Source organism: Tachyglossus aculeatus, chromosome 23 (assembly GCF_015852505.1).
Source record: "Tachyglossus aculeatus isolate mTacAcu1 chromosome 23, mTacAcu1.pri, whole genome shotgun sequence".
In the NCBI taxonomy this organism is placed as follows: domain Eukaryota; kingdom Metazoa; phylum Chordata; class Mammalia; order Monotremata; family Tachyglossidae; genus Tachyglossus; species Tachyglossus aculeatus.
Genome location: NC_052088.1, coordinates 6149577 through 6176736, shown reverse-complemented (window position 1 = coordinate 6176736; position 27160 = coordinate 6149577). Strand labels below are relative to the sequence as shown.

Here is a 27160-nt window from a genome sequence, read left to right as displayed (position 1 = left end):
CTTTTGACTCTCCCCCTTTTAGACTGCTGGGTAGGGACTGTCTCTATATGTTGCCAACTTGTACTTCCCAAGTGCTTAGTACAGTGCTCTGCACACAGTAAGCGCTCAATAAATGCTATTGATGATGATGATGATGGAGTCGTGAGGGGCCAGGGGAAGGGAGGAGACGCCTCAGCGTCAGTCTCCCCCAGGCAACGGGGCAAGAGGCGTCCGGTTCTTCTCACCCGTGCCTTGGAGACTCCTGGCATCACCCCCACCCGATGGCACGCCCCACGGCACCACGCGCATCCTGTTCTGCCATGTGCAGAATGTCTGTCTTTTGTTCTGTCGTACTCTCCCAAGCGCTTAGTACTGTGCTCTGCCCCCAGTAAGCGCTCAGTAAATACGACTGAATCAACGAACTTGTGCCCAGTCCTCCTCCTCATCATCATCAATCGAATTTATTGAGCGCTTACTGTGCGCAGAGCACTGTACTAAGCGCTTGGGAAATACAAATTGGCAACATATAGAGACAGTCCCTACCCAACAGTGGGCCCACAGTCATCCCCATCTCGAGCTCGCACTGCAGAGACTCCAGCCTGGGCCTAGCTCTCGCTCAGGCCACGGAAGGAACTGAAAGGACTCCATCCGACTCAGCCCCCAAATTTAGTGTGAGGGTCCCAGCCCTGACTCACCAAATAAAGACCGCCCCCCTCCCCACAATTTATGGGACCTAGGGATGAATTAAATGAGGCCTGTGAGGTCGTTACACTAGGTGGTTTTAATTTCCCGCGTTTTTCCGTTTAAAAATATCTTGAAGTTAATGGAGGCTAATGTGTTTATGGTCATAGGGTTTTAGATTGATTTAGTTTACTTTTTCATTGGACCTGACCTTCCTCTAGTAAAGTATTCATCTAAGTTAGTGCTTTAGACATATTACTTCTGCATTTTGCCCTAAAGGAAGATGTGTGTTTACTAAAAATAACTTTGGGGGCCTAAATTGCTTGGGACCCATAAAGATTCCAGCCCCAGCTGGCCGGGGGATAAGAGGTTGAGCTTTCGTCCTAACTTCCCTGAGGCTTTTCCAAATCTGAGAGGTGAGGGTGGGCTCTCCTTTCTGACTGGGACTGTCTCTATATGTTGCCAATTTGTACTTCCCAAGCGCTTAGTACAGTGCTCTGCACATAGTAAGCGCTCAATAAATATGATTGATGATGATGATGATGACTGGAAAACCGTGAGGGAGAAGACAATGGCCCTGCCCTCACGTTGCCAAGTGGGTGAGCTCTGTGGCCGCCCCCATGGAATGGGCATTTAGGGCTACGGTCTCTGGCCCAGACAAGGGCCTAGAGATCAAAGAATGAGATTGGGAGGGAAGTCATTTGGACACCCAAGACTGAAATGATCAAAGCAGCATCACTTGAGAGCAAGGACAACATCAAAAACAATAAGAACGAGTCGAAGTCAGGGATCGGAGAGCCATTTTTACACTTCTCATCCTTGCGACAGCCTGGTCTTGCCAGGGTTGTAGAGCGTGGCAGCTTCTCCTGACTTCCATTCCAGTCAGGGCAGGCCCCCATCCTCCTGGGGGTGGAGCGAGGAAGGGAGACTTCTCGGGTCTCCAATCCTTTCTGATTTCGAATTCCAGCTAGGAGGAAACTGTTCACACTGGGTCAGAAATCACATGGCTAGGTTTTTCCATCATAGCAGAAATGTGCTACTTTAATACCTGAATGTGTCCATTAGGACAACAAGGCATCTCTCATCTTGACTTTGAACTAACCCTTTTATCCTTTGCCCTAGATTCAATGATTCATCTTCAAGAAATCTTCAGTCAGGTTTCAGAACCCGAAACCCTATCAAAGTCGCCGTCCACGGAGTTTTCTGCCACTTTTCCCAGTAAGGTCAAAACTTGAAAAAGCACTGATTTCCTTTTCCATCTTTCCCTATCTCCCTGTCGATCATGTCTCTCCCTCTTCCTTTCAAACTGCACTTTCCTGTTTTGCCAAGAATTGAAAGCTCTGGGATCCGTTATTCGTTGCTGCTGTCGCTCTCTCTCTGTCTCTGTTTTTCATCTCTCTCTCCCCCCTCCTTTTATCTCTCCTGGAATATTAATCAGTTTGTGCCTGCCTACCCCTATTAGATGGTAAGCTCCTCGGGGGTAAGGATTTTGTGTTTCGTATGTTTTCCAAGAGTCTATTTGCCCACAGACACTGAAATTGAGGTGATGTAACTGGAATGTGCAAACCTCTTGCAACTGACCAGGTGCCCGTACTATGATGCTTGATGGATTTCAGCGGTGGGACCCAAAGGTGGGGGAAACATTCACATGGTGTAGTGGATAGAATATAGGCCTGCCACTTTCATTCATTCATTCGGTTGTATTTATCAAGCGCTTACTGTGTGCAAAGCACTGTATTAAGTGCTTGGGAGAGTACAATACAACAGACATATTCCCTGAAGACAGTGAGCTCACAGTCTAGAGGGGGAGACAGACATTAATATAAATAAATAACACATTATATATGCACAGTTTGCCTGCTGTGTGACCTTGGGCCTTCACTTCCCTGGGCCTCAGTTCCCTCATCTGTAAAATGGGGATTAAGACTGTGAGCCCCCCGTGGGATAACCTGATCACCTTGTAACCTCCCCAGCGCCTAGAACAGTGCTTTGCACATGGTAAGCACTTAATAAATGCCATCATTATTATTATTATCATTATATGTGCACAGTTTGCTGTGTGACCTTGGGCCTTCACTTGACCTTCACTTCCCTGGGTCTCAGTTCCCTCATCTGTAAAATGGGGATTAAGACTGTGAGCCCCCCGTGGGATAACCTGATCACCTTGTAACCTCCCCAGCGCTTAGAACAGTGCTGATCACATAGTAAGCGCTTAATAAATGCCATCATTATTATTATTATTATATATGCACACTTTGCTGTGTGACCTTGGGCCTTCACTTGACCTTCACTTCCCTGGGCCTCAGTTACCTCATCTGTAAAATGGAGGTTGAGACTGTGAACCCCACATGGGACAGGGCCCAACTCAATTTGCTTGTATCCACTCCAGTACAGGGCCTGGCACCTCATAAGCGCTTAACAAATGCCTTCGTCATCAACACCAAGAGAAGAAGACCCATTGATGTGCCTGGATTCCCTAAAAGAGTCATTCATTGTCATATTAATTGAACACTTACTGTGTGCAGAGCATCAGAGTACTAAGCGCTTGGGAGAGTACAATACAACAATTAACAGACACATTCCCTGCCCACAACGAGCTTACAGTCTAGAAAGGGGGGGGAGGTAGATATCAATACAAATAAATAAATGACGTCTATGGACATACATGCTGTGTGCCTGGGAGGGGATGAGGAATAAAGGGAGCGAGTCAAGATGACGCAGAAGCGGGTGGGAGAAGAGGAAAGGGGAGCTTAGTCTGGGAAGACCTCTTGGAGGAGGTGGGCCTTCAATAAGGCTTTGAGTCAACCGCCTCATTGTCCTGTATGGTTCTCTACAAGCGTGTGCAGATGGGAACCAGAAGCTCTTCTCCGGTGCTTCTCCGGAGACCGATAACAGCGGAAAAACCGTTAGAAAGGTTGCGGATTATGGCAGAGGACAGGACGTTCTGGGGAAAGTATACCCATGGAGTCGCAACGAATTGGAAATGACTTGGCGGCACTTGATAATAACAACAATAATAATAATAAAAATAGAACTCTACAGAGTGATAAGCCTTCAGATCCACGCCGAAGAATCATCATCATAATAATAATAATGGTATTTGTTAAGCGCTTACTGTGTGCCAAGCACTGTTCTGAATGCTAGGGTACATACAAGGTAATCAGGTTGTCCCACGTGGGGCTCACCGTCTTAATCCCCATTTTCCGGATGAGGGAACTGAGGCCCAGAGAAGTTAACTGGCTTGCCCAAGGTCACGCAGCAGAGAAGTGGCGGAGGGGGGATTAGAACCCACGTCCTCCGACTTCCTAGCTCGGGCTCTTTCCGAAGAAGCGGCGACAGGCCAAGGAGGAGGGTTCTCTTGCCGTCTGGCCCGATTGTGGTGTCAGCCTGGTCCGATCCCATTCAGGCCGGCGCTTTAAGTCCGTGTCTCCGGCTTTCAGGTGTCTCCATCCTACAGTCGCCCGGCCCGAGGGAGAAGAGCCTGCCTCCGAGTCAGTCCTCGACAGAGTTTGTGCCCCCGGACAAGCCTCCGGCACGGCAGGAGTGGATTCCAGATGAGACCGAAAACACCTGCATGGTTTGCAGGAACGAAAGGTTCACCATGGTAGGCGGCTGGCTGCCCGGGGAAACCAGAAAAGCTTTTGAACTCAAGAGCCCCAGTCAAGATTCCTCTGAAGGAGTGCCTTCAGCCTTGTTAATCATCATCATCATCATCATCATCAATAATCGTATTTATTGAGCGCTTACTGCGTGCAGAGCACTGTACTAAGCGCTTGGGAAGTACAAGTTGGCAACATATAGAGACGGTCCCTACCCAGCAGTGGGCTCACAGTCTAAAAGGGGGAGACAGAGAACAAAACCAAACATACTAACAAAATAAAATAAACAGAATAGATATGTACAAGTAAAATAAATAAATAGAGTAATAAATATGTACAAACATATATACATATATACAGGTGCTGTGGGGAAGCGAAGGAGGTAAGATGGGGGAGAGGGATGGAGATGGAGGGATGGAGAGGGGATTATTATTAATAATAATAATAATGGTATTAAGCGCTTACTATGTGCCAAGCACTGTTTCAAGCACTGGGGTAGATACAGGGCAATTAGGTTGTCCCACGTGGGGCTCACAGTCTTAATCCCCATTTTACAGATGAGGTAACTGAGGCCCAGGGAAGTTAAATGGCTTGCCCAAGGTCACACAGCAGACAAGTGGCAGAGTCAGGTTTAGAACCCATGACCTCTGACTCCCAAGCCCGGGCTCTTTCCACTAAGCCACGCTGCTTCTAGATATTTGTGAAGATATTAAAGGTGTGTGGCCTAGTGGAGAGAAAATGGGCCTGGGCATCAGAAGGACCTGGGTTCTAATCCTGGCTTTGCTGATTGCTTGCCGTGGGAACTTCCGCAAGTCACTTAATGTCTCTGTGCCTCAATTTCCTCAACGGTAAAATGGGGATACTTTTTCTCCCTCCTATTTAAACTGTGAGCCCCATGTGGGATGGGATCTGTGTCCGACCTAATTACCCTGTACCTAGGGAAGAAGCATGGCCTAAGGGATAAGAGCACAGAACAAGGAGTCAGAAGGAGCTGGATTCTAATCCTGACTCCGCCACTTGTCTGCTGTGTGACCTTGAGCAAGCCACTTCACTTCTCTGTGCGTCAGTTCCCTCATCTGTCAAATGGGGATTTAGACTGTGAGCCTCATGTGGGACAGGGACTGTGTCCAACCCGATTAGCTTGTATCTACCCAATGACTTAGAACAGTGCTTGACACATAGTACTTAACAAGTACCATCATGATTATGATTATTATTATTATTACCATAGGGTTTAGAACAGCGCTTGACACGTAGTAAGTGCTTAAATGCCATGATCATCATCATCATTATTATTATTAGAACAGCGCTTGACATGTAGTAAGTGCTTAAATGCATCATCATCATCATCATTGTTATTATTATTATTATTAGAACAGCGCGTGACACATAGTAAGTGCTTCAATGCCATCATCATCATCATTATTATTATTACCTGAGCACTTGGAACAGTGTTTGACATACAGTAAGCGCTTAAGAAATACCATAAAAAAAAAAAGAGCAGTCAAGTTCATGTCTGCTTGGGGCTGACTTTTCATTCATTCAGTCGTATTTATTGAGCGCTTCCCGTGTGCAGAGCACTGTCCTAAGCGGTTGGGAAGTACAAGTCAGCAACAGATAGAGACGGTCGCTACGCAACAGCGGGCTCACAGCCTAGAAGATCAGGATCAGAGGACCTGGATTGCTGTGGATTTTGGACCGAGCGGGGAATTGGTTTGGCAGCGACACGAATCCTTACACCTCTTGTGGCCTGGTTTTTTTCTCTCTCTCCCCCCTCCAAAATGGTGTCCTTTAGTTCAGTAGGCGCCACCACTGCCGACGCTGTGGTAGACTGGTGTGTAGTTCTTGCTCGACCAAGAAGATGCCGGTGGAAGGCTGCAGAGAGAACCCGGCTCGGGTGTGTGACCAGTGTTACGGCTTCTACAACAAAGAGTGAGTATCGGATGGGGGGGGGCCCCGCCTGTGTCGACCCCAGCTCTCTCGAAAGCTGTGAACGCCTCCCTTCAGCGAGCTGGAACGTGCCCTAACGTAAGTGTGAGGGAATATTTCCAGGCCGGCATCCTTCCCGGAGCGGTTTTGTCTCAGGATGCGAGCCTGGAGCTGCGTAGAGAAGCTGCCTGACCCAGTGGAAAAAGCGTGGAAAGAATATGAGTTGGGGCTTCCTGGAGCCGTGTAGAGAGGCTGGAAAGAGCGTGGACCCGGGTGTGGGGGTCAGAAGACCTGGGTTCTAATCCCGGCTCCGCCACTCGTCTGTTGTGCCCTCGGACGAGTCACTTCACTTCTCCGGGCCTCAGTTACCTCTTCTGGAAAATGGGGATTGAGACTGTGAGCTCCGTGTGGCCAACTTGTACTTCCCAGGCGCTTAGTACAGTGCTCTGCACACAGTAAGCGCTCAATAAATACGATTGATGATGATGTGGGACAGGGACTGTGTCCAGCCCAGTTAGCTTGTGGCTGCTCCAGCGGTTGGTTGAGTGTCTGTCACGTAGGAAGCCCGTAAAACGTACCATTAAAAAAATGGAGACGGAAGCGATGCTGAAAACATAAATCCCGAGTCAGTCAGTCGTATTTATCGAGCGCTTACTGTGTGCGGAGCACTGTACTAAGCGCTTGGGAGAGTACAATTCAACAATGTAACAGACACATTCCCTGCCCATAGCAAGCTTAGAGGGGGAGACAGACATTAATAGAAATAAATAAATGACAGATCTGTACATACATGCTGTGATACGTCCTCTCCCCCTCCTCTCCCTCCCCATCCCCCTCCGCCTTACCTCCTTCCCCTCCCCACAGCACCTGTATATATGTTTGTACATAGTTATTACTCTATTTTATTTGTACATATTTATTCTAATTATTTTGTTAATATGTTTGGTTTTGTTCTCTGTCTCCCCCTTCTAGACTGTGAGCCCATTGTTGGGTAGGGACCGTCTCTATATGTTGCCAACTTGTACTTCCCAAGCGCTTAGTCCAGTGCTCTGCACACAGTAAGCGCTCAATAAATACGATTGAATGAATGGTGCTGGGAGGAGGGGTGAATAAAGGGAGTGAGTCAGGGCAATGCAGAAGGGAGTTGAAGAAAACGAAAAGAGTAAGAGGGTGTTTTTAGCAGGGAGAGGGGAAAGGGGGGTAGATTTCTATAGCACTTTTCCATTGAAAACAGAAGGTTGGGGGAAAGCAAATGAAGGAAGAATCTCGAAGAAAGAAAGGAAAGAGATCATAAACACATGGTGATCTGACCAAGTTCCTAAAATCAATCAATGGTGTATATAGGATTGACTGATTGAGTACTAACTGTGACAGAGCACAGCATGAATTACTTGGAAAAGAACAATCCGATAGAGTTGGTAGACATGAACCCTGCCCACAAGGGGGTTTAATTGTTTCCGATTTGGGCATTTATGTTCCTAACAGGAGAAAACCCGAATAATTTATATTCCTGGGAAGGTAACCGTATTAGTGCTTCTGCCTTGCAGTTTAGATTTTGGTCACGTCGGTCTTAGCAGAAAAACAGGAGAACTAGGATTTTGGATTCAAGCAGGTTAAGGTCTAGCTAAGTCTTCTTTTGCCTCAAGTGACTTCATTTGTAGCCAGGCAAGCAGTCCAAGCACTTAGTACAGTGCTTTGCACACAATAAGCGCTCAGTAAGTATGATTGAATGAATAGATTGCAGTGAAATCACTTGCGCCGAAAGAAGACGTAGCTTGAATCCCAAAATCCTGGCTGTCTTGTTGCTCTGGGAGAATCTAATAACCCGGGGCGTTCTTGTCAGTTGAAAAGCCACTCTCCAACCTATCGTCGTTAGTATTTATTGAGCGCTTATTGTATGCAGAGCACCGTACGAAGCGCTCGGGAGAGTATAATACGACCGAATCGGTAGACCTCATCCCTGCCCACACCGAGCTAGACCTTTCCTCAAAAATGACGGAACCGTCGAAGGAATTTTGTTCTCCTGCTTGAGATGCCTTGCCACTTCTTGAACCTTCCAGCCCTTTTTTAAAGAACTGTTTCAGGTCATTTCCTTTCCCATCGACAGAGCAGCCTGCCTGGAAAAGCAGCGGGGTCTAGCTCACGGAGCCCGGTCCTTATAGTCACAAGGACCTGGCTTCTAATCCTGCCTCCCCCACGTTTCTGCTGTAGGACCTTGGTTAAGTCACTTCTGCCTGTTTACTTGTCCCGATGTCTGTCTTCCCTCTTCTAGACTGTGAGCCCGTCGTGGGCAGGGATCATCTCTCTTTGTTGATGAATTGTACTTTCCAAGCACAGTAAGTGCTCAGTAAGTACGATTGAATGAATGAACTTCACTTCTCTGGGCCTCAGGTACTTCATCTGTGAAATGGGGATAGGAGCGCGGGCCCCATGTGGGACAGGGACTCGGTCCAAACCGATTAATTCGTCTCTACCCCGGTGCTTAGAACGGTGCTGGGCACATAGTAAGTGCTTAATTCTTATTATAAAAGGTCCAGTTCAGATGTGCTGAGAAGCAGCCTGGCTTAGTGGATAGAGCCCGGGCCTGGGAATCAGAAAGACCTGGGTTCTAATTCCGGCTCCACCACTTGTTGCCAACTTGTACTTCCCAAGCGCTTAGTACAGTGCTCTGCACCCAGTAAGCGCTCAATAAATACAATTGATTGATTGATTGTCTGCTGTGCGACTGTGGGCAAGTCATTTCTCTTCTCTGTGCCTCAGATGCCACCTCTGTAAAATGGGGAGTAAGAATGTGAGCCCCATGTGGGACAGGGACTGTGTCCAACCCTATTTGCTTGTATCTACCTCAGCGCTTAGTACAGTGCCTGGCACATAGTAAGCGCTTAACAAACACCGCAGTTATTATTATTATTACTGTTACTATGTGGCCCTGGCTTCTTGGCATGTGAACTAGGCGCATGGGACTCACTTTATTGGGACACTGTCAGCTACCTTTTCTTCTCAATAATAATAATAATAATAATGATGATATTTGTTAAGCGCTTACTATGTGCCAAGCACTGTTCTAAGCGCTGTGGTAGATACAAGGTAAGCAAGGTAAGTGTGGGGATCCCTCACCCACTCTGGCCAAAACTACTCTCAGTGTCTCTCTGCTCGTCAGCCACAGAGAGTCGACTCTCATCTCTGTAGCCTCCCTGCCTCTGCCCAAATCTCTATTAACCATTTCAAGCTGTTCAGTAATCACCCTGGGAGTCAGGGGTCACGGGTTCAAATCCCGGCTCTGCCAGTTGTCAGCTGTGTGACTTCGGGCAAGTCACTTAACTTCTCTGGGCCTCAGTTACCTCATCTGTAAAATGGGGATTAAGACTGTGAGCCCCGCGTGGGACAACCTGATCACCTTGTATCCACCCCAGCGCTTAGAACAGTGCTTTGCACATAGTAAGCGCTTAATAAATGCCACCATTATTATTATTATTATTATTATCAGGGAATCACAGAGAAAAAAATCCAATGGTAATTGCATCAGCATCAAGAGAGGACCCAGAAGGTATGATGGGCGGCGTAGTCTTTCGGCTAAAACACAGGCCTGGGACTCAGGACCTGGTTTCTAATGCTGGCTCCTTCACTTATCTGCCGTGTGAGCGCTTAGTAAAGTGCTCTGCACGCAGTAAGCGCTCAATAAATGCGATTGAATGAATGTGACCTTGGATAAGTCGCCACACGCCTCTGGGCCTCATCTGTAAAATGGGGATTAAGACTGTGTGCCCCATATGGGACGTGGACTGTGTCCAACCTGATTAACGTGTATTTACCCCAGTGCTTAGTACAGTGCCAGGCACAGAATAAGCTCTGAACAAATACCATTAAAAAATACTCAGATTCAGAAACTCAATGAAAAAATGGTCGGCCGTCCAACACTGAGTCCGATCTTTGCAAGCCTGGCAAGAGCCCTCACGTCTGACCGGATAAACCTGTGAAGCACTTGAGAGACGTTCTGAGAGCTCAAGAAAACACGGCAAGGCCACCAAGGTAACCTTCCAAGGTGTGACCTTGGCCAAGTCGCTTAACTTCTCCGGGCCTCGGTTCCCTCATCTGTAAAATGGGGACTGAGACTGTGAGCCCCACACGGGACGGGGACTGTGCCCAGTGTTTAGTATGGTACGAATACCACAATTATTATTCCAACCAGCCCCTGCCCAAAGGGAGCGGCCTCGCAGCACTGATCCACCGTGGCCGTGAGATGAGCCAAGGCCGCATTTGCTCCTTGAATTTTAATCGTAGAGAGGAATTTTCCGGAGAGATTAGGAGAGAGCAAAGGTAGAGAAAATCTCACAAGGCCCGGAAGTGATCTTTCGATTTCTGTTTGTTTCCAGAGTTGCAGAAGAGGATCTGAGCTACCTAGAAGGTGAGATCCTGTCATTTTCTAATGCCTTTGCCTTTTAAAGGTAGAAGGGTCTTCAACTTGTAGTGGACCTGAGCAGCTTGGCTGTCACCGGTCGTTATCATCAATCATCATCATCAATCGTATTTATTGAGCGCTTACTGTGTGCAGAGCACTGTACTAAGCGCTTGGTCGTCAAATGTAAGGCCCGGGTTATTCCGTATCGGTTATTCCCTCTCGCCCCCGCAGCAGGAAGAACGAAGGGGGTGAAAGAGGAGAGAGATTGGCAAACGGGGCCCGGACCTGGGTTCTAATCCCGGCTCCGCCACGTGTCTGCTGGGTGACATTGGGCAGGTCGCTCAACTTCTCTCCGTTACCTCATCTGGAATAAATGGGGGTTAAGGGCGTGAGCCCCATGTGGGACAGGGATTGCGTCCAACCCGATTACCTCGTGTCTACGCCAGCGCTTAGAACGGTGCTTGGCACAGAGTAAGCGCTCAACAACAACTGCCATCATCATTATTAATTAGTAATTATTAGTAGTAGTAATTATTAATTAGTAGTGGTAATATTCTGGCTGCTGGAGTCAGGCCTCTGGGGTGGCACCCCCAGGGACTGCCGGCCGTCGTTGGGGCTTGCCCGCTGAAGTGGGGGTCTCTGTCCTCCAGCCCCGGTGAGTCCGGCCCGGGAGAGTCCCCCGTATTCCGCCGTGGTGCCGCTTCCCAAAGCCGCGGAGCTGGAGTGGACCCTGGATCTGAACGAAGAGGAAAATGAGCTGGTGCGCGGCGAGTTCTATTACGAGCAGGTAACAGCGGGAAGGGGGTGGTGAGTAAACTCCTGCTGGGCAGGGAATGTGTCTGTTGTTGTACTGTACCCTCCCAAGCGCTTAGTACAGTGCTTTGCACACAGTAAGCGCTCAGTAAGTACGGTCAAAGGAAGGAAGGAATGACCACCCTCGCGCATTAATCCTACTCTCTCCTACTTGGAACGTGAGCCCCACGTGGGGCAACCTGATTCACTTGTATCTCCCCCAGCGCTTAGAACAGTGCTTGGCCCATAGTAAGCGCTTAACCAGTATTTATCATGCTGAGAAGCAGCATGGCGTAGTGAATAGAGCACGGGCCTGGGCGTCCAAAGGTCATGGGTTCCAATCCCGCTCCGGCACGCGTCCGCAGTGTGACCTTGGGCAAGTCACTTCACTTCTCTGGGCCTCAGTTACCTCATCTAGAAAACGGGGATTGAGACTGTGAGCCCCATGTGGGGCAGGGACTGGGTCCAACCTGATTAACTTGTATCTACCCCAGCGCTTAGTGCAGTGCCTGCAATATAGGAAATGCTTAACAAATGCCATTTAAAAAAAAAAAAAGATTAACTTGTAACCACCCCAGCACTTAGAACGGTGCTTGACACATAATAGGCACATATTGTTATCATTATTATTATTATTCGGCTTCCCCTCATTGGGATTTCCGTTTCCCCATCAGTGATACAGGAAGAGTAACAGTAGTAATCACGATGGCATTTGTTAAGCGCATACTATGTGCCAGGCATGTACAGAGCGCTGGAGTGGACACAGGCAATCGGGGTCTTCATCTCCCCGATGAGAAGCAGCGTGTTTCAACGGAAAGAGCACGGGCTTGGGAGTCAGAGGTCATGGGTTCAAATCCCGGCTCCACCAATTGTCAGCTGTGCGACCTTGGGCAAGTCACTTAACTTCTGTGTGCCTCAGTTCCCTCATCTGTAAAATGGGGATTAAGACCGTGAGCCCCCCGTGGGACAACCTGATCACCTTGTATCCCCCCCAGCGCTTAGAACGGTGCTTTGCATATAGCAAGCGCTTAACGAATGCCATTATTATTATTATCTCTCCCCTCCCCGCAGGCCCCCAGCTCTTCGCTGTGCATCGCCATCCTGAACTTACACTCCGACGGCATCGCCTGTGGCCACCAGCTGATCGAGCACTGCTGCAGCCTGTCCCGCGGCCTGACCAACCCCGAGGTGGACGCGGGCCTGCTCACGGCCATCATGAAGCAGCTGCTCTTCAGCGCCAAGATGATGTTCGTGAAAGCCGGGAGGAGCCAGGACTTAGCCCTCTGCGACAGGTAACCGAGGCCCGGCACGGTCGTTCATTTCTTGAGCGCTTACTGCGCGCAGAGCACTGTACCGAGCGCTTGGGAAAGTACGGTAGAACAACAAACAGGCACATTCCTGCCCTCAACGAGCTCACAGTCTAGTGGGGGAGATAGGCAGTAATATAAGGAAATATTCTGGGCCTCTCCCCTGAGAGATGCTGGGAAGAATCAATGCCCATCCCTGACAAGGAGCAGCCGATACACCTCAGAGGGCTACCCACAGAATGAGGAAATGAAATTATTATTATTATTATTATTAAGGGCGGTCGAGTCGTTTCCGATCCATAGCGACTCAAGGGATAGACGTCCTGTCCTCTGCCATAATCCGTAACCTTTCTAACGGTTCTTCTGTTACCATTATCATGGTCTTTATCCATCTAGCTGCCAGTCTGCCTCTTCCACATTTTCCCTGGATTTTTTCCTAGCATTATTTTACTTGTACCTATCTATTCTATTTATTTTATTTTGTTAGTATGTTTGGTTTTGTTCTCTGTCTCCCCCTTCTAGACTGTGAGCCCACTGTTGGGTAGGGACTGTCTCTATATGTTGCCAGCTTGTACTTCCCAAGTGCTTAGTACAGTGCTCTGCACACAGTAAGCGCTCAATAAATGCGATTGATTGATTGATTCTGCAGAGAATGAGTCCTCCTGATGATGTGTCCAAAATACGCTAATCTAAGTTGAGTCATTTGGCCTTCCAAAGACCACTTTCATTCATTCATTCATTCATTCATTCATTCATTCATTCATTCATTCATTCAATCGTATTTATTGAGAGCTTACTGTGTGCAGAGCACTGTACTAAGCGCTTGGGAAGTACAAGTTGGCAACATATAGAGACGGTCCCTACCTGGCAACGGACTCACAGTCTAGAAGGGGGAGACAGACAGACAAAACAAAACGTGGACAGGTGTCAAGTCATCAGAATAAATAGAAATAAAGCTAGATGCACCTCATTAACAAAATAAATAGAATAGTAAATGTGTACAAGAATATGTAAATATGTACTTTGATTTAATTCACTCCAAAATCCATTTATTTGTTTTTCGGGCAAGTCCGTGGTGGGCTGTAATCTGAGCCCCACGAAGGGTTGTGGGAGGTGGTGACGGGATGTGGACGCTGGACTCTAGAACATTCCCTGCCCACGAGGAGCTTCCTTTCTTAAGCGAGAGACAGACACCGGGAGAAATTACGGGAGTGTATGAAAGTGCTACGGGGCTGAGAGTGGGAAGGATATCAAGTGATTAAAGGGTACAGAGCCAAGTACAGAGGTAACACAGAAGGGAGAGGGAGTCTCGTCTTATGCCGTCGAATCGTCTCCGACCCACAGCGACTCCACGGACCCATCTCTCCCGGAATGTCCCACTCTCCACCTGCCATCGTTCCGGTAGTGTAGCCATAGAGAAGCAGCATGGCTCAGTGGAAAGAGAACGGGCTTTGGAGTCAGAGCTCATGAGTTCGAATCCCGACTCCGCCACTTGTCAGCTGTGTGACCTTGGACAAGTCACTTCTCCGTGCTTCAGGTCCCTCATCTGTAAAATGGGGATTAAGACTGTGAGCCCCCCATGGGACAACCTGATCACCTTGTATCCCCCCCCCCCAGCGCTTAGAACAGTGCTTTGCACATAGTAAGCGCTTAATAAATGCCATCATCATCATCATAGAGTTTTCTCGGCAAAAATCCGGAAGCGGCTTACCATCGCCGCCTTCCGCGCCGTAAACTCGAGTCTCCGCCCTTGACTCTCTCCCGTGCCGCCGCTGCCCAGCACGGGCGAGTTTTGACTGGTAGCATCATCATCAATCGTATTTATTGAGCGCTTACTGTGTGCAGAGCACTGTCCTAAGCGCTTGTATAATGATGGCATTTATTAAGCGCTTACTATGTGCAAAGCACTGTTCTAAGCGCAGGGGAGAATACAAGGTGATGAGGTTGTCCCACGTGGGGCTCACAGTCTTCATCCCCATTTGACAGATGAGGGAACTGAGGCACAGAGAAGTGAAGCGACTTGCCCAAAGTCACACAGCTGACAAGTGGCGGAGCCGGGATTTGAACCCATGACCTCCGACTCCAAAGCCCGGGCTCTTTCCCACTGAGTCACGCTGCTTCTAGCAGATGGCCTTCCACTCGCTAGCCACTGGCCAAGCTAGGAATGGAACGGGTAGGCCTCTGCTTCACTCTCCGTCCCGTAGTCGAGGCTCGTAGAGGACTGGAAACGCTCCAGGTGCCCTCCTGAGAGGAGCAGAGAGAGTAAGGGAACGTGTGTGTTGTCTGAGACTACTTACAGCATCTTGATGCCATTATTATTATTATTATTATTATTATTATTATCATCATTATTATCATTATTATTATTATTAGGACAGCACAATAAAAGGTGTATAGTTGTGGCGGAGGGCGGCGGGGTTGGTTGGTTTAGTTTTCTTGGTAGTCTCCCCCCCCGGCCTTTTAATAATGATGTTTTTTATTAAGCGCTTACTATGTGCAAAGCACACTGTTCTAAGCGCTGGGGAGGTTACAAGGTCATCAGGTTGTCCCACGGGGGACTCACAGTCTTAATCCCCATTTTACAGAGGAGGTAACTGAGGCTCAGAGAAGTGAAGTGACTTGCCCAGAGTCACACAGCTGGTAAGTGGCAGAGCCGGAATTTGAACCCGTGACCTCTGACTCCAAAGCCCGTACTCTTTCCACTGAGCCACGCTGCTTCTCTGATTTTAATGATTTTCAAATGTAAATAGCCCTAGAGGGAAAGATGGCTCTGGGACAGAAGCTGGCACCTTGGCTTTTATTCTAATGGCATTTATTAAGCACTTACTATGTGCAAAGCACTGTTCTAAGCGCTGAACATTTAGCCCCAGACTGAGCCCCCTTTTCTCTCTCCTCCTCCCCATCCCCCCACCCTACCTCCTTCCCCAACACCTGTATATATGTTTGAACAGATTTATTATTCTATTTTAATTGTCCATATTTACTATTCTCTTTATTTTGTTAATGATGTGCATTTAGCTTTAATTCTATTTGTTCTGACGACTTGACACCCGTCCACATGTTTTGTTTTGTTGTCTGTCTCCCCCGCTTCTAGACTGTGAGCCCGTTGTTGGGTCGGGACCGTATCTATATGTCGCCGACTTGGACTTCCCAAGCGCTTAGTCCAGTGCTCGGCACACAGTAAGCGCTCAATAAATACGATGGAATGAATGAATGGTTTCTTCCAACAGTTATATCAGCAAGGTGGATGTGCTGAATATCTTAGTGACTGCCGCTTATCGCCACGTGCCGTCTCTGGATCAAATTTTGCAACCAGCAGCTGTGACAAGACTAAGGAACCAGCTTTTAGAAGCCGAATACTATCAATTAGGAGTTGAGGTAAGGAGAAGGGGACAGGCGGCGTTCATTCAGTTGTATTTATTGAGCGCCTGCTGTGGGTAGAACTCTATACTAGGCACTTGGGAGAGTAAATAATAATAATAATAATAATGGCATTTATTAAGCACTTACTATGTGCAAAGCACTGTTCTAAGCTCTAGGGGGGCTACAAGGTGATCAGGTTGTCCCACTTGGGGCTTACAGTCTTAATCCCCATTTTCCAGATGAGGGAACTGAGGCACACAGAAGCGAAGTGGCTTGCCCAAGGTCACACAGCTGACAAGTGGCGGAGCCAGGATTCGAACCCATGACCTCGGACCCCCAAGCCCTCGCTCTTTCCACTGAGCCACGCTGCTTCCCCAGGAAAATGCAGGACTTGAGACACTTGCAAACGAATTAGGGAAACGGGCAGGCATAAAATGTGCCCATTCGGAGTAGGGCCAAGGAAGCGGCTTGAATTAATGGAAAGAGCCCGGGCTTGGGAGTCCGAGGACATGAGTTCTACTCCTGACTCTGCCACTTGTCTGCTGCGTGACCTTGGGCAAGCCACTTAACTTCCTGTGCCTCAGTTACCTCATCTGAAAAATGGGGATTAAGCCTGTCAGCCCCTCGTGAGACAGAATGATTACCTTGTATCTACCCCAGTGCTTTGAACAGTGCTTGGCACATAGTAAGCCCTTAACCAATGCCATCATTATTATTTATTTAGAAGCAGCGTGGCTCAGTGGAAAGAGCTTGGGAGTCAGAGGACGTGGGTTCTAATCCCGGCTCTGCCACTTGTCTGCTGTGTGACCTTGGGCAAGCCACTTCCCTTCTTTGGGCCTCAGTTCCCTCATCTGGAAAATGGGGATTAAGATTGTGAGCCCCACGTGGGACAACCTGATGACCTTGTATCTACCCCAGCGCTTAGAACAGTGCTTGGCACATAGTAAGCGCTTAACAAATACCATCATTATTAGCGTGTCTGCTCTGTGACCTTGTGCTTTGAAACTTGTCTGCCTGAGACTTCACATCCATCGATTCATTCATCAGGATGTATATATCTTTTAGACTGTGAGCCCGCTGTTGGGTAGGGGCTGTCTCTATATGTTGCCAATTTGTACTTCCCAAGCGCTTAGTACAGTGCTCTGCACGTAGTAAGCGCTCAATAAACACGATTGATGATGATATCCACGCGTGAACACACACACACTGTGTGGAGAGCAGTGTACTAGGTACTTGGAGGGGGAGAAAGAGTAATAACGATAATATTAATAATTGCGGTATTTGCAAATTGGGTTGAACCCCTGTCCCAGTCTCAGTCCCCATTTTCCAAATGAGGTAACTGGGGCCCGGAGAAACGAAGTGACTTCCCCAAGGCCACACAGCAGGCATGTGGCAGAGCCCGGATTAGAACCCGTGACCCTCGGACTCCCAGCGCCGTGCTCTGTCCGCCGCACCGCGCCGCTGGAGTACAATCAAAATAGACGCGGCTCCCGCCCCCGAGGAGCTGACGGGGTGATGGAAGCTTTGGGGTTTCTGGTCCCCGGCCCGAGTCCCCTGACGGAAGTGAGGGGACTCGTTCTCGCCTGTCCCGCCATCGACCGCCGGCCCACGTCCTCCCCCGGGCCTGGAATGCCCTCCCTCTGCCCATCCGCCAAGCTAGCTCTCTTCCTCCCTTCAAGGCCCTGCTGAGAGCTCACCTCCTCCAGGAGGCCTTCCCAGACTGAGCCCCTTCCTTCCTCTCCCCCTCGTCCCCCTCTCCATCCCCCCATCTTACCTCCTTCCCTTCCCCACAGCACCTGTATATATGTATATATGTTTGTACATATTTATTACTCCATTTATTTTACTTGTACATATCTATCCTATTTATTTTATTTTGTTAGTATGTTTGGTTTTGTTCTCTGTCTCCCCCTTTTAGACTGTGAGCCCACTGTTGGGTAGGGACTGTCTCTATATGTTGCCAGTTTGCACTGCCCAAGCGCTTAGTACAGTGCTCTGCACATAGTAAGCGCTCAATAAATACGATTGATGATGATGATGATGATGGTGATTTCTGCCTGCAGGTGTCCACGAAGACGGGGCTGGACCCAGCCGGGGCCTGGCACGCCTGGGGCATGGCCTGCCTCAAAGCAGGGGACCTGGTGGCTGCCAGGGAGAAATTCCATCGGTGCCTGAAACCGCCCTTTGACCTCAACCAGCTGAACCACGGCTCAAGGCCGGTCCAGGACGTCGTGGACTACCTGGAGTCCACGGGGAAGCCCATCCTGGCGGTGGTAAGAACCGGCTCGGCCCAGCCTCCGCCTGAAGGCAGGGAGCCTTCCTTCTCTCTCTTCCGCTCTCTTCCTCCCTTCAAGGCCCTGCTGAGAGCTCACCTCCTGCAGGAGGCCTTCCCAGACTGAGCCCCCTCCTTCATCATCAATCGTATTTATTGAGCGCTTACTGTGTGCAGAGCACTGTACTAAGCGCTTGGGAAGTACAAGTTGGCCACATGGAGCTCACAGTCTCAATCCCCATTTTCCAGATGAGGCAACTGAGGCCCGGAGAAGTGAAGTGACTCGTCCGAGGGCACAACAGACGAGTGGCGGAGCCGGGATTAGAACCCAGGTCTTCTGACCCCGACACCCGGGTCCACGCTCTTTCCAGCCTCTCTACGCGGCTCCAGGAAGCCCCCACTCACATTCTTTCCACGCTTTTTCCACTGGGTCATGCAGCTTCTCTACGCAGCTCCAGGCTCGCATCCTGAGACAAAACCGCTCCGGGAAGGATGCCGGCCTGGAAATATTCCCTCACACTTACGTTAGGGCACGTTCCAGCTCGATGAAGGGAGGCTCCCTCTCCCCCTCCCCATCCCCCCTGCCTTACCTCCTTCCCTTCCCCACAGCACCTGTATATATGTATATATGTTTGTACATATTTATTACATGTACATATCCTATTTTATTTTGTTAGTGTGTTTGGTTTTGTCTCCCCCTTTTAGACTGTGAGCCCACTGTTGGGTAGGGACTGTCTCTATGTGTTGCCAATTTGTACTTCCCAAGCGCTTAGTACAGTGCTCTGCACATAGTAAGTGCTCAATAAATACGATTGATAATGATGATGATGAGCCAGCTGGACTTTTTTTTTTTTAATGGCATTTATTAAGCGCTTACTGTGCGCAAAGCACTGTTCTAAGCGCTGACTTTGAATAATAATAGTGATTATGGTATTTGTTAAGCGCTTGCTGTACGCCAAGCACCGTTCTATGCAGTGAGTGACTTTGAATAATAATAGTAATTATGGTATTTGTTAAGCGCTTGCTGTGTGCCCAGCACCGTTCTATGCAGTGAGTAGATACAAGTTAATCAGATTGGACACAGTCCCTGTCCCACATGGGGCTCGCGCTCTTAATCCCCATTTTACAGGTGAGGGAACTGAGGCCCGGAGAAGCGAAACGACTTTGCCCAGGGTCACCCGGCAGAGATGTGGCAGAGCCGGGATTAGAGCCCAGGTCCTTGTGATTCCCAGTCCCGTGCTCTATCCACTAAGCCACACTACTTCTCTTTGCAGCGTGGCTCAGTGGAAAGAGCCCGGGCTTTGGAGCCAGAGCTCATGGGTTCGAATCCCGACTCCGCCACTTGTCAGCTGTGTGACCTTGGACAAGTCACTTCTCCGTGCTTCAGTTCCCTCATCTGTAAAATGGGGATTAAGACTGCGAGCCCCCCGTGGGACAACCTGATCACCTTGTATCCCCCCCCCCAGCGCTTAGAACAGTGCTTTGCACATAGTAAGCGCTGAACAAATGCCATCATTATTATTATTTGCGTTTCAGCTCACCGGTGCCAACCCTGGTCCAATACTCGGCGTGACAGCCCTGGGGTTGGAGTAATGGATTTTTTTCTTTATTTTCCTTCCCTTTTATTCCTTCCTTTCCCCCCCACCCCTTTTCTCCTAGCAGGACGATGACTACTTCGCCACTCTGAAGGAGCTGGAAGCCTCTCTGAGGACTCAGAGCCTCTCTCTGGAGGTCGTTCCCGAGGGGAAGATCTCGCACAACACCTATTACCAAGAGTGCCTCTTCTATTTGCACAACTACAGCACCAACTTGGCCATCTGCAGTTTCTACATGAGGCATAATTGCATGAGGGAAGCCTTGCTGCATGTCCTGAGCAAGGTGGGTATCGAAATCACCGCCCCTCTTCCCCTGAGGCAACTTCTGACCCCACTCCACAGCTTGGCTGGCCAGCTACAAGTCTGAAGAAACGGAAGCCGTATCATTATCAACTCTTGTTATAATAATAATAATAATGGCATTTATTAAGCGCTTACTACGTCCAAAGCACTGTTCTAAGCACTGGGGAGGTTACAAGGTGATCACGTTGTCCCACGGGGGGCTCACAGTCCCAAGCGCTGAGTACATACAATGCTCTGCGCACAATAAGCACTCAATAAATACCTTTGATTGATTCATAAAAAAGCCTCCACTGTGGTCACTGGAACCTGCGTAACCCGATTTGCCTGTATCCATCCCAGCGCTTAGTACAATGCCTGGCACACTGTAAGTGCTTAACAAATACCACAATTATTATTATTATTATTGTCCTGGAGATTCAAAGATGACTCTGCTGGCAGTGAAATTTCCCCGCGCCTGCGAGACCAAAAAGGACTTTCAGTCCTCTTCACTGTAAGCTCCCTGTGGGCCAGGAATAATAATAATAATGATAACGGTGATGGTTTTTGTTAAACGTTTACTTACGTGCCAAGCACTGTTCTAAGCGTTGGGGTAGATACAAGGTAATCAGGTTGTCCCACGTGAAGCGCACAGTCTTAATCCCCATTTTACAGCTGAGGTAGCGGAGCCACAGAGAAGTTAAATGACTTGACCAAATCAAATGGAGTTTCTTTAGGGACAGGTATTTTGAAAACATTTAAAAATCTGACATTCCCATCACCATAAATACCACCACCCTCCTCCCCATCTCACAGGCCCGTAAATGTTAACGTTATCCTCGAATCGTCTCTCTCGTTCGCCCCACGTATTCAGTCTTTCGCCAGATCCTCTCAGTTCTCCCATCACAACACTGCTAAAATCTGCCCTTTCCTCTCCGTCCGAACTGCCGTCACGTTAATCCAATCCTGTCCTGCCTTGGTGACTGTATCAGCCTCCTCGGTGACCCTCTGCCTCCTGTCTCTTCCCAATTCAGCCCGTACTTCACTCTGCTGCCTGGATCCGATCTCTAAAAAACCGCTCAGTCCATTTGCCCTGCTCCCCAACTTGCTCATCTACTTCTTCATCGGTGAGAAACTCCTTTCCATTGGCTTGAAAGCTCTCGATCACCTTGCCCACTTACCTTACCTCGCTGATTTCCTGCTACAATCAGCACGTTCACTTTGCTCCTCTAATACCAACCTACTCACCGTACCTAACAGGCACATTGTAAACAGAAAATTTCAGAACGGCAGTGGAGTCTCCTGGCCTCTCCTCAGACATTTCTCTTTTCCAGGCTCACTACAGTTGCCCTTTGAAATAACAAATAATCCCTCGAGTATTCGTTCTTTCAAAGGGCAACTGTACCTCTCGATTATTTGTTCTTTCAAAGGGCAACTGTAGTGAGCCTGGAAAAGAGAAATGTTTGAGGAGAGGCCAGGAGACTCCACTGTTGTTCTGAAATTTTCTGTTTACAATGTGCCTGTTATTTATGAACCAAGTGGTGTGAGGTCCTCTGGGTTGTGTACAAGTACATGTTGTGCGTTTTAGTTCATCAAGGCCGGGGCTGCGATTGGAGTGGGTTCCAGGGCTATTTTCAGGGGATCACAGAGACCTGACTTTCCAGCCAGACCCTTCCCTCCCTGCCCCTCGACCTCCCCGTGGCAGCCGACGCTATTTTTCCCTCGGTTGGCATAACAGCGCGGCGTAGTAGAGAGGGCACGGGCCTGGAAAACAGAAGGTCGTGGGTTCTTAATCCCGGCTCCGCCACTTGTCTGCTGTGTGAACTTGGGCAAGTCACTTCACTTCTCTGGGCCTCAGTTCCCTCACCTGTAAAATGGAGATTGAGTGTGGGCCCCTCATGGGACAACCTGTTTACCTTGTATCCACCCCAGCACTTGCAACAGTGCTTGGCACCTTGTAAGCGCTTAACAAATGCCATAATTACTCTATGTGCCTCAGTTAACTCATCTGTAAAATGGAGATTGAGACCGTGAGGGACTGTGTCCAACCCGAGTTGCTTGTATCCACCCCAGTGCTTAGTTCAGTGCCTGGCACATAACACATCCACATCGCCCTACCTCCTTCCCCTCCCCACAGCACTTGTATACATATTTGAACAGATTTATTACTCTATTTATTTTACTTGTACATATTTACTATTCTGTTGTTAATGCTGTGCATATAGCTTTAATTCTATTTGTTCTGACGATTTTGACACCTGTCTCCATGTTTTGTTTTGTTGTCTGTCTCCCCCTTCTAGACTGTGAGCCCGTTGTTGGGTAGGGACCGTCTCTATATGTTGTCGACTTGTACTTCCCAAGCGCTTAGTACAGTGCTCTGCACACAGTAAGTGCTCAATAAATACGATTGAATGAATGAATATATAATAATAATAATGATGGCAATTTATTAAGCGCTTACTATGTGCAAAGCACTGTTCTAAGCACTGGGGAGGTTACAAGGTGATCAGGTCGTCTCACAATCTTAATCCCCCTTTTACAGATGAGGTGACTGAGGCCCAGAGAAGTGAAGCGACTTGCCCAAAGTCACCCAGCTGACAGTTGGCAGAGCCGGGATTTGCACCCATGAGCTCTGACTCCAAAGCCCGGTCTCTTTCCCCTGAGCCACACTGTTCTCCTGCCTCTGGCCTGGAACTCCCGGCCACGTCATATCCAGCAGACAAACACTCTCCCTCATCTTCATCACCTTATTAAAATCACATCACCTCCGAGAGGCCTTCCCTGACTAAACCCTCATTTCTCCTTCTCCCACTCCCTTCCGCGTCTCCCGTGCCCTTGGATTTGTACACGCCGCTTACCCCCGACCCTCAGCCCCCCGGCTGAGGTTCGCCTCCCTAATTCATTTTTGTCGGTCTCTCCCTCTAGACTCTAAGCCTCTTGTGGGCAGGGAACTTTTCTGCCGCCTCTGTTAGATTTAGACTGTGAGCCCACTGTTGGGTAGGGACTGTCTCTATATGTTGCCAACTTGTACTTCCCAAGTGCTTAGTACAGTGCTCTGCATACAGTAAGCGCTCAATAAGTACGATTGATTGATTGATTGATGATACCATCTCCAAGTGCTTGGCACGGTGCTCTGCACACAGTAAGCGCTCAAATGATTTCTTGTAATCATTCAAACGCAAGGTTCAGCACTTTTTCCTAACTGGATGACGCTAACGATGATGATGATGATGGAGTGTCCCATCAGAGAACGAGAGATGACCTCAGCCCTGAGACTTTAGGGCTGATAAAGTCAGCCTTTTAGGCCGTGAGCCCACTGTTGGGTAGGGACTGTCTCTATATGTTGCCAATTTGTACTTCCCAAGCGCTTAGTACAGTGCTCTGCACATAGTAAGCGCTCAATAAATACGATTGATGATTGATGATGATGATGACGATGATTGATTGATGGTACCATCTCCAAGTGCTTAGCATGGTGCTCTGCACACAGTAAGCGCTCAAATGATTTCTTGTAATCATTCAAACGCAAGGTTCAGCACTTTTTCCTAACTGGATGACGCTAACGACGATGATGATGATGGAGTGTCCCATCAGAGAACGAGAGATGACCTCAGCCCTGAGACTTTAGGGCTGATAAAGTCAGCCTTTTAGACCGTGAGCCCACTGTTGGGTAGGGACTGTCTCTATATGTTGCCAATTTGTACTTCCCAAGCGCTTAGTACAGTGCTCTGCACATAGTAAGCGCTCAATAAATACGATTGATGATGATAATCCGTGCGAAGGAATCGATTGAAGTGACGGTGGTTTGCGCTCTCTCCTCCCTGCCCGTGGCCTGAAGAGATTTGGGGTTCATTCGCTTTTTAACTCCAGTTGGCCACTCCCGGCCTCTCTCCTCTTCCTGCCGTAGGAAAGCCCCCCGGACGTCTTCATCGAAGGCGTCTTCCTGCCGAGCTACAGGAGCGGGAAGCTGCACGTTTTGGAAAATCTGCTGGAAGCCATCGATCCCACCTTGGACTGCTGGGGCAATTACTTGATCGCTGCGTGCCAGCACTTGCAGAAGAAGAACTACTATCACATCCTGTACGAGCTGCAGCAGTTTATGAAGGTGAGCAGGAGAGGCCGCTTCTATCGTTCTTAAAGCGACGTCGGTGAAGCACTTCGAGTTCTGTTGAGAAGCAGCGTGGCGAAGTGGATGGAGCCCGGGCCTGGGACCCAGAGGGTCGTGGGTTCTAATCCTGGCTCCTCCACTTGTCCTGGGACAGACAAATCCGCGCTAGACCCATTGATTGATTGTCCAGTCTCAGGCACAAGAACACAGTTGACTCCACATCACTGCGAAAGCGCTGAGGCCTCCCGCATCGCTGCCCTACCTTTGCCAGCGCTGTTCAAGCGCTTAGTACGGTGCTTTGCACGCAGTCAGCGCTCAATAAGTACGATCGAATGAATGAACGTTTGGAAACAAATACCATAAAAGCAAAAAACTGCGGGTGGCCTCCGTTGCAATTAATATCATCATCATCATCAATCGTATTTATTGAGCGCTTACTATGTGCAGAGCACTGTACTAAGCGCTTGGGAAGTACAAATTGGCAACATATAGAGACAGTCATCCCCCAAAGGTGGCATTTTGCCGCCACGCTCCTTTGGCTTTTTCAAAACTGCCCCCCAGTTGAGTCAAACCTGGGCAGCTTGGGACCCAAACCGAACCCCCGCCCCCAGGCTCAGGCAGAGAGGGGTTCAGTACGGGGGGAAGCAGGCTTGGGAGTCGGAGGCCGTGGGTTCGAATCTCAGCTCCGCCACTTGTCCGCTGTTTGACCTTGGGCCAGCCACTTCACTTCTCTGGGCCTCAGTTCCCTCATCTGTAAAATGGGGGTGAAGACTGTGAGCCCCACCTGGGACAACCCGATTGCCTTGTATCTACCCCAGCGCTTAGAACATTGCTTGGCACATAGTAAGTGCTTAACAAATACCATCACTATTAATCATTATTATTATAATTGGGGCATTTGTTAAGCAGTAAGTGCCAGGCAGTGTTACTGAATGACTGCATCAGTACAAGAACCCTTCCGCACTGGACCCCATGAGGACTCCCAGGGCCACTAGACTACGAGCCCACTGTTGGGTAGGGACCGTCCCTATATGTTGCCAAATTGTCCTTCCCAAGCGCTTAGTACAGTGCTCTGCACACAGTAAGCGCTCAATAAATACAATTGAATGAATGAATACTTGTGCCGGCTTGCCGCAAGGACCGATAAAAGATTTCCAGTTCATTCATTCATTCGATTGTATTTATTGAGCGCTTACTGTTAGCCGACTGACTCTCAGATTGGGGTCTGAGCGGCGCCTTCGTAGACCAGAAAGAATTGCCCAGCCATAAAAGGAGCGTCAAAATAGGAAATGAGGGGAGTTTCTGTTAGTCTACTTCATCGTAATAATAATGATGGTATTTAAGCGCTTACTATGTGCCAAGCACTGTTCCAAGCTCTGGGATGGATACAAATTAATCAGGTCGGACCCGGTCCCTGTCCCACGTGGGGCTCCCATTTTACAGATGAGGAAACCGAGCCCAGATCATTCATTCATTCAGTCGCATTTATTCAGCGCTTACTGGGTGCAAAGCACTGTGGTAAGCGCTTTAGGAGGGTACAATACAGCAACCAACCGACACATTCCTTGTCCACAACGAGCTCACAGTCTAGAGGGGGAGACAGACGTTAATATACATAAAGAGAAGTCACGTCATGGAGGAGTGAAATGGCTTGCCCCAGGGAGCGGCAGAGTCAGGATTAGAACCCAGGTCCTTCTGCGTCCCGGGCCCGTGCTTTTCTCCGCTAAGCCCTGCTCCGGGAGATTGGCCTGCTTTAGAATTATTTTGGTTCCTTGGGCGGGGCAGCGGCCAAAGGGAGAATAATGCGGCAAGGAGATTTTGATGAACTAGACCGTAAGCTTGGTTTTCTTCTGGTGGTGGTGATGGTGTTTTTAATGGTGTCCGTTAAGCGCTTACTATGTGCCAGGCGCTGTTCGAAGCACTGGGGTAGACACAGAGGAATCAGGTTGCACACGATCCGTGTCCCACCTGGGGCCGACAGTCTCGATCCCCATTTTTCAGATGAGGTGACCGAGGCCCGGAGAAGTGAAGCGACGTGCCCAACGTCCCACAGCAGACAAGTGGTGGGGCTGGGATTAGAACCCAGGTCCTTCTGACTGCCGGGCCCGGGCATCTCACTGTGGACAGGAAATGTGTCTACCCACTCTGTTTGATTGTACTCTCCCAGGCACTTAGTACAGTGCTCTGCACACAATATCAGTAAATTCAGTAAATTTCAGTAAATATCACACAATTCAGTAAATATCACTGATCGATTAAAAAGCCCTCCACTGTGGCTACTGAAACCTGTGTAACCTGATTTGCTTCCTAGCGCTTCGTACAGTGCCTGGCATGCAGGAAGTGCTTAACAATTAATTATTATTATTATTATTATTACTAGCACTCAAGGTCTACATGGTCCCTATTGGCTCCCTACCCCCACCCAAAGGTGCCTGCTCCTTGAGGGGCAAAGGGGGACGCGCTCCACCCTCCCAACTTTTTTGATCACGTTGGCAGCCACACACAACCCGACAAGCAGCGTGGCCCAATGGTTGGACCACGGCCTAGGGATCAGAAGGACCCGGGTTCTAATCCCAGCTGGTCCGCTTGTGTGCTGTGTGACTTCGGGCAAGACACCTCACTTCTCCGTGCCTCAGTTCCCTCCTCTGTAAAATGGGGATGAAGACTGCGAGCCCCGTGTGAGGCAGGGACCGTGCCCAACCCGCTGACCTTGTAACCACGCCAGGGCTGAGAACGGTGCTTGGCACCTAGTAAGTGTTACCAAATACCATAATTAACCCCTCGGAACTGGCCAGGGCCCGACCGCGGTCTGGGGGCGAGCCGTGGCCGGGAAGAGTTGCCCTGGCAACCGCGTGGG

The 27160-nt window shown here is 49.1% G+C and overlaps 1 protein-coding gene across 3 annotated transcripts in view; it reads left to right on the top strand.

Annotated features, from left to right (window-relative positions):
- The window catches only part of ZFYVE26 (zinc finger FYVE-type containing 26), a 114528-nt gene that overhangs the window by 76634 nt on the left and 10734 nt on the right, over positions 1–27160 (top strand). For 2 of the 3 annotated variants that reach the window (XM_038765604.1, XM_038765606.1), the window contains 10 exons: positions 1783–1878; positions 4101–4264; positions 6055–6191; positions 10562–10593; positions 11238–11374; positions 12451–12671; positions 15917–16064; positions 18113–18322; positions 19981–20199; positions 24103–24300. In XM_038765604.1, the coding sequence (XP_038621532.1) occupies positions 1783–1878; positions 4101–4264; positions 6055–6191; positions 10562–10593; positions 11238–11374; positions 12451–12671; positions 15917–16064; positions 18113–18322; positions 19981–20199; positions 24103–24300 (1562 nt within the window). The remainder of the gene's footprint in view (positions 1–1782; positions 1879–4100; positions 4265–6054; positions 6192–10561; positions 10594–11237; positions 11375–12450; positions 12672–15916; positions 16065–18112; positions 18323–19980; positions 20200–24102; positions 24301–27160) is intronic. The other variant, XM_038765605.1, reaches the window with a different exon arrangement.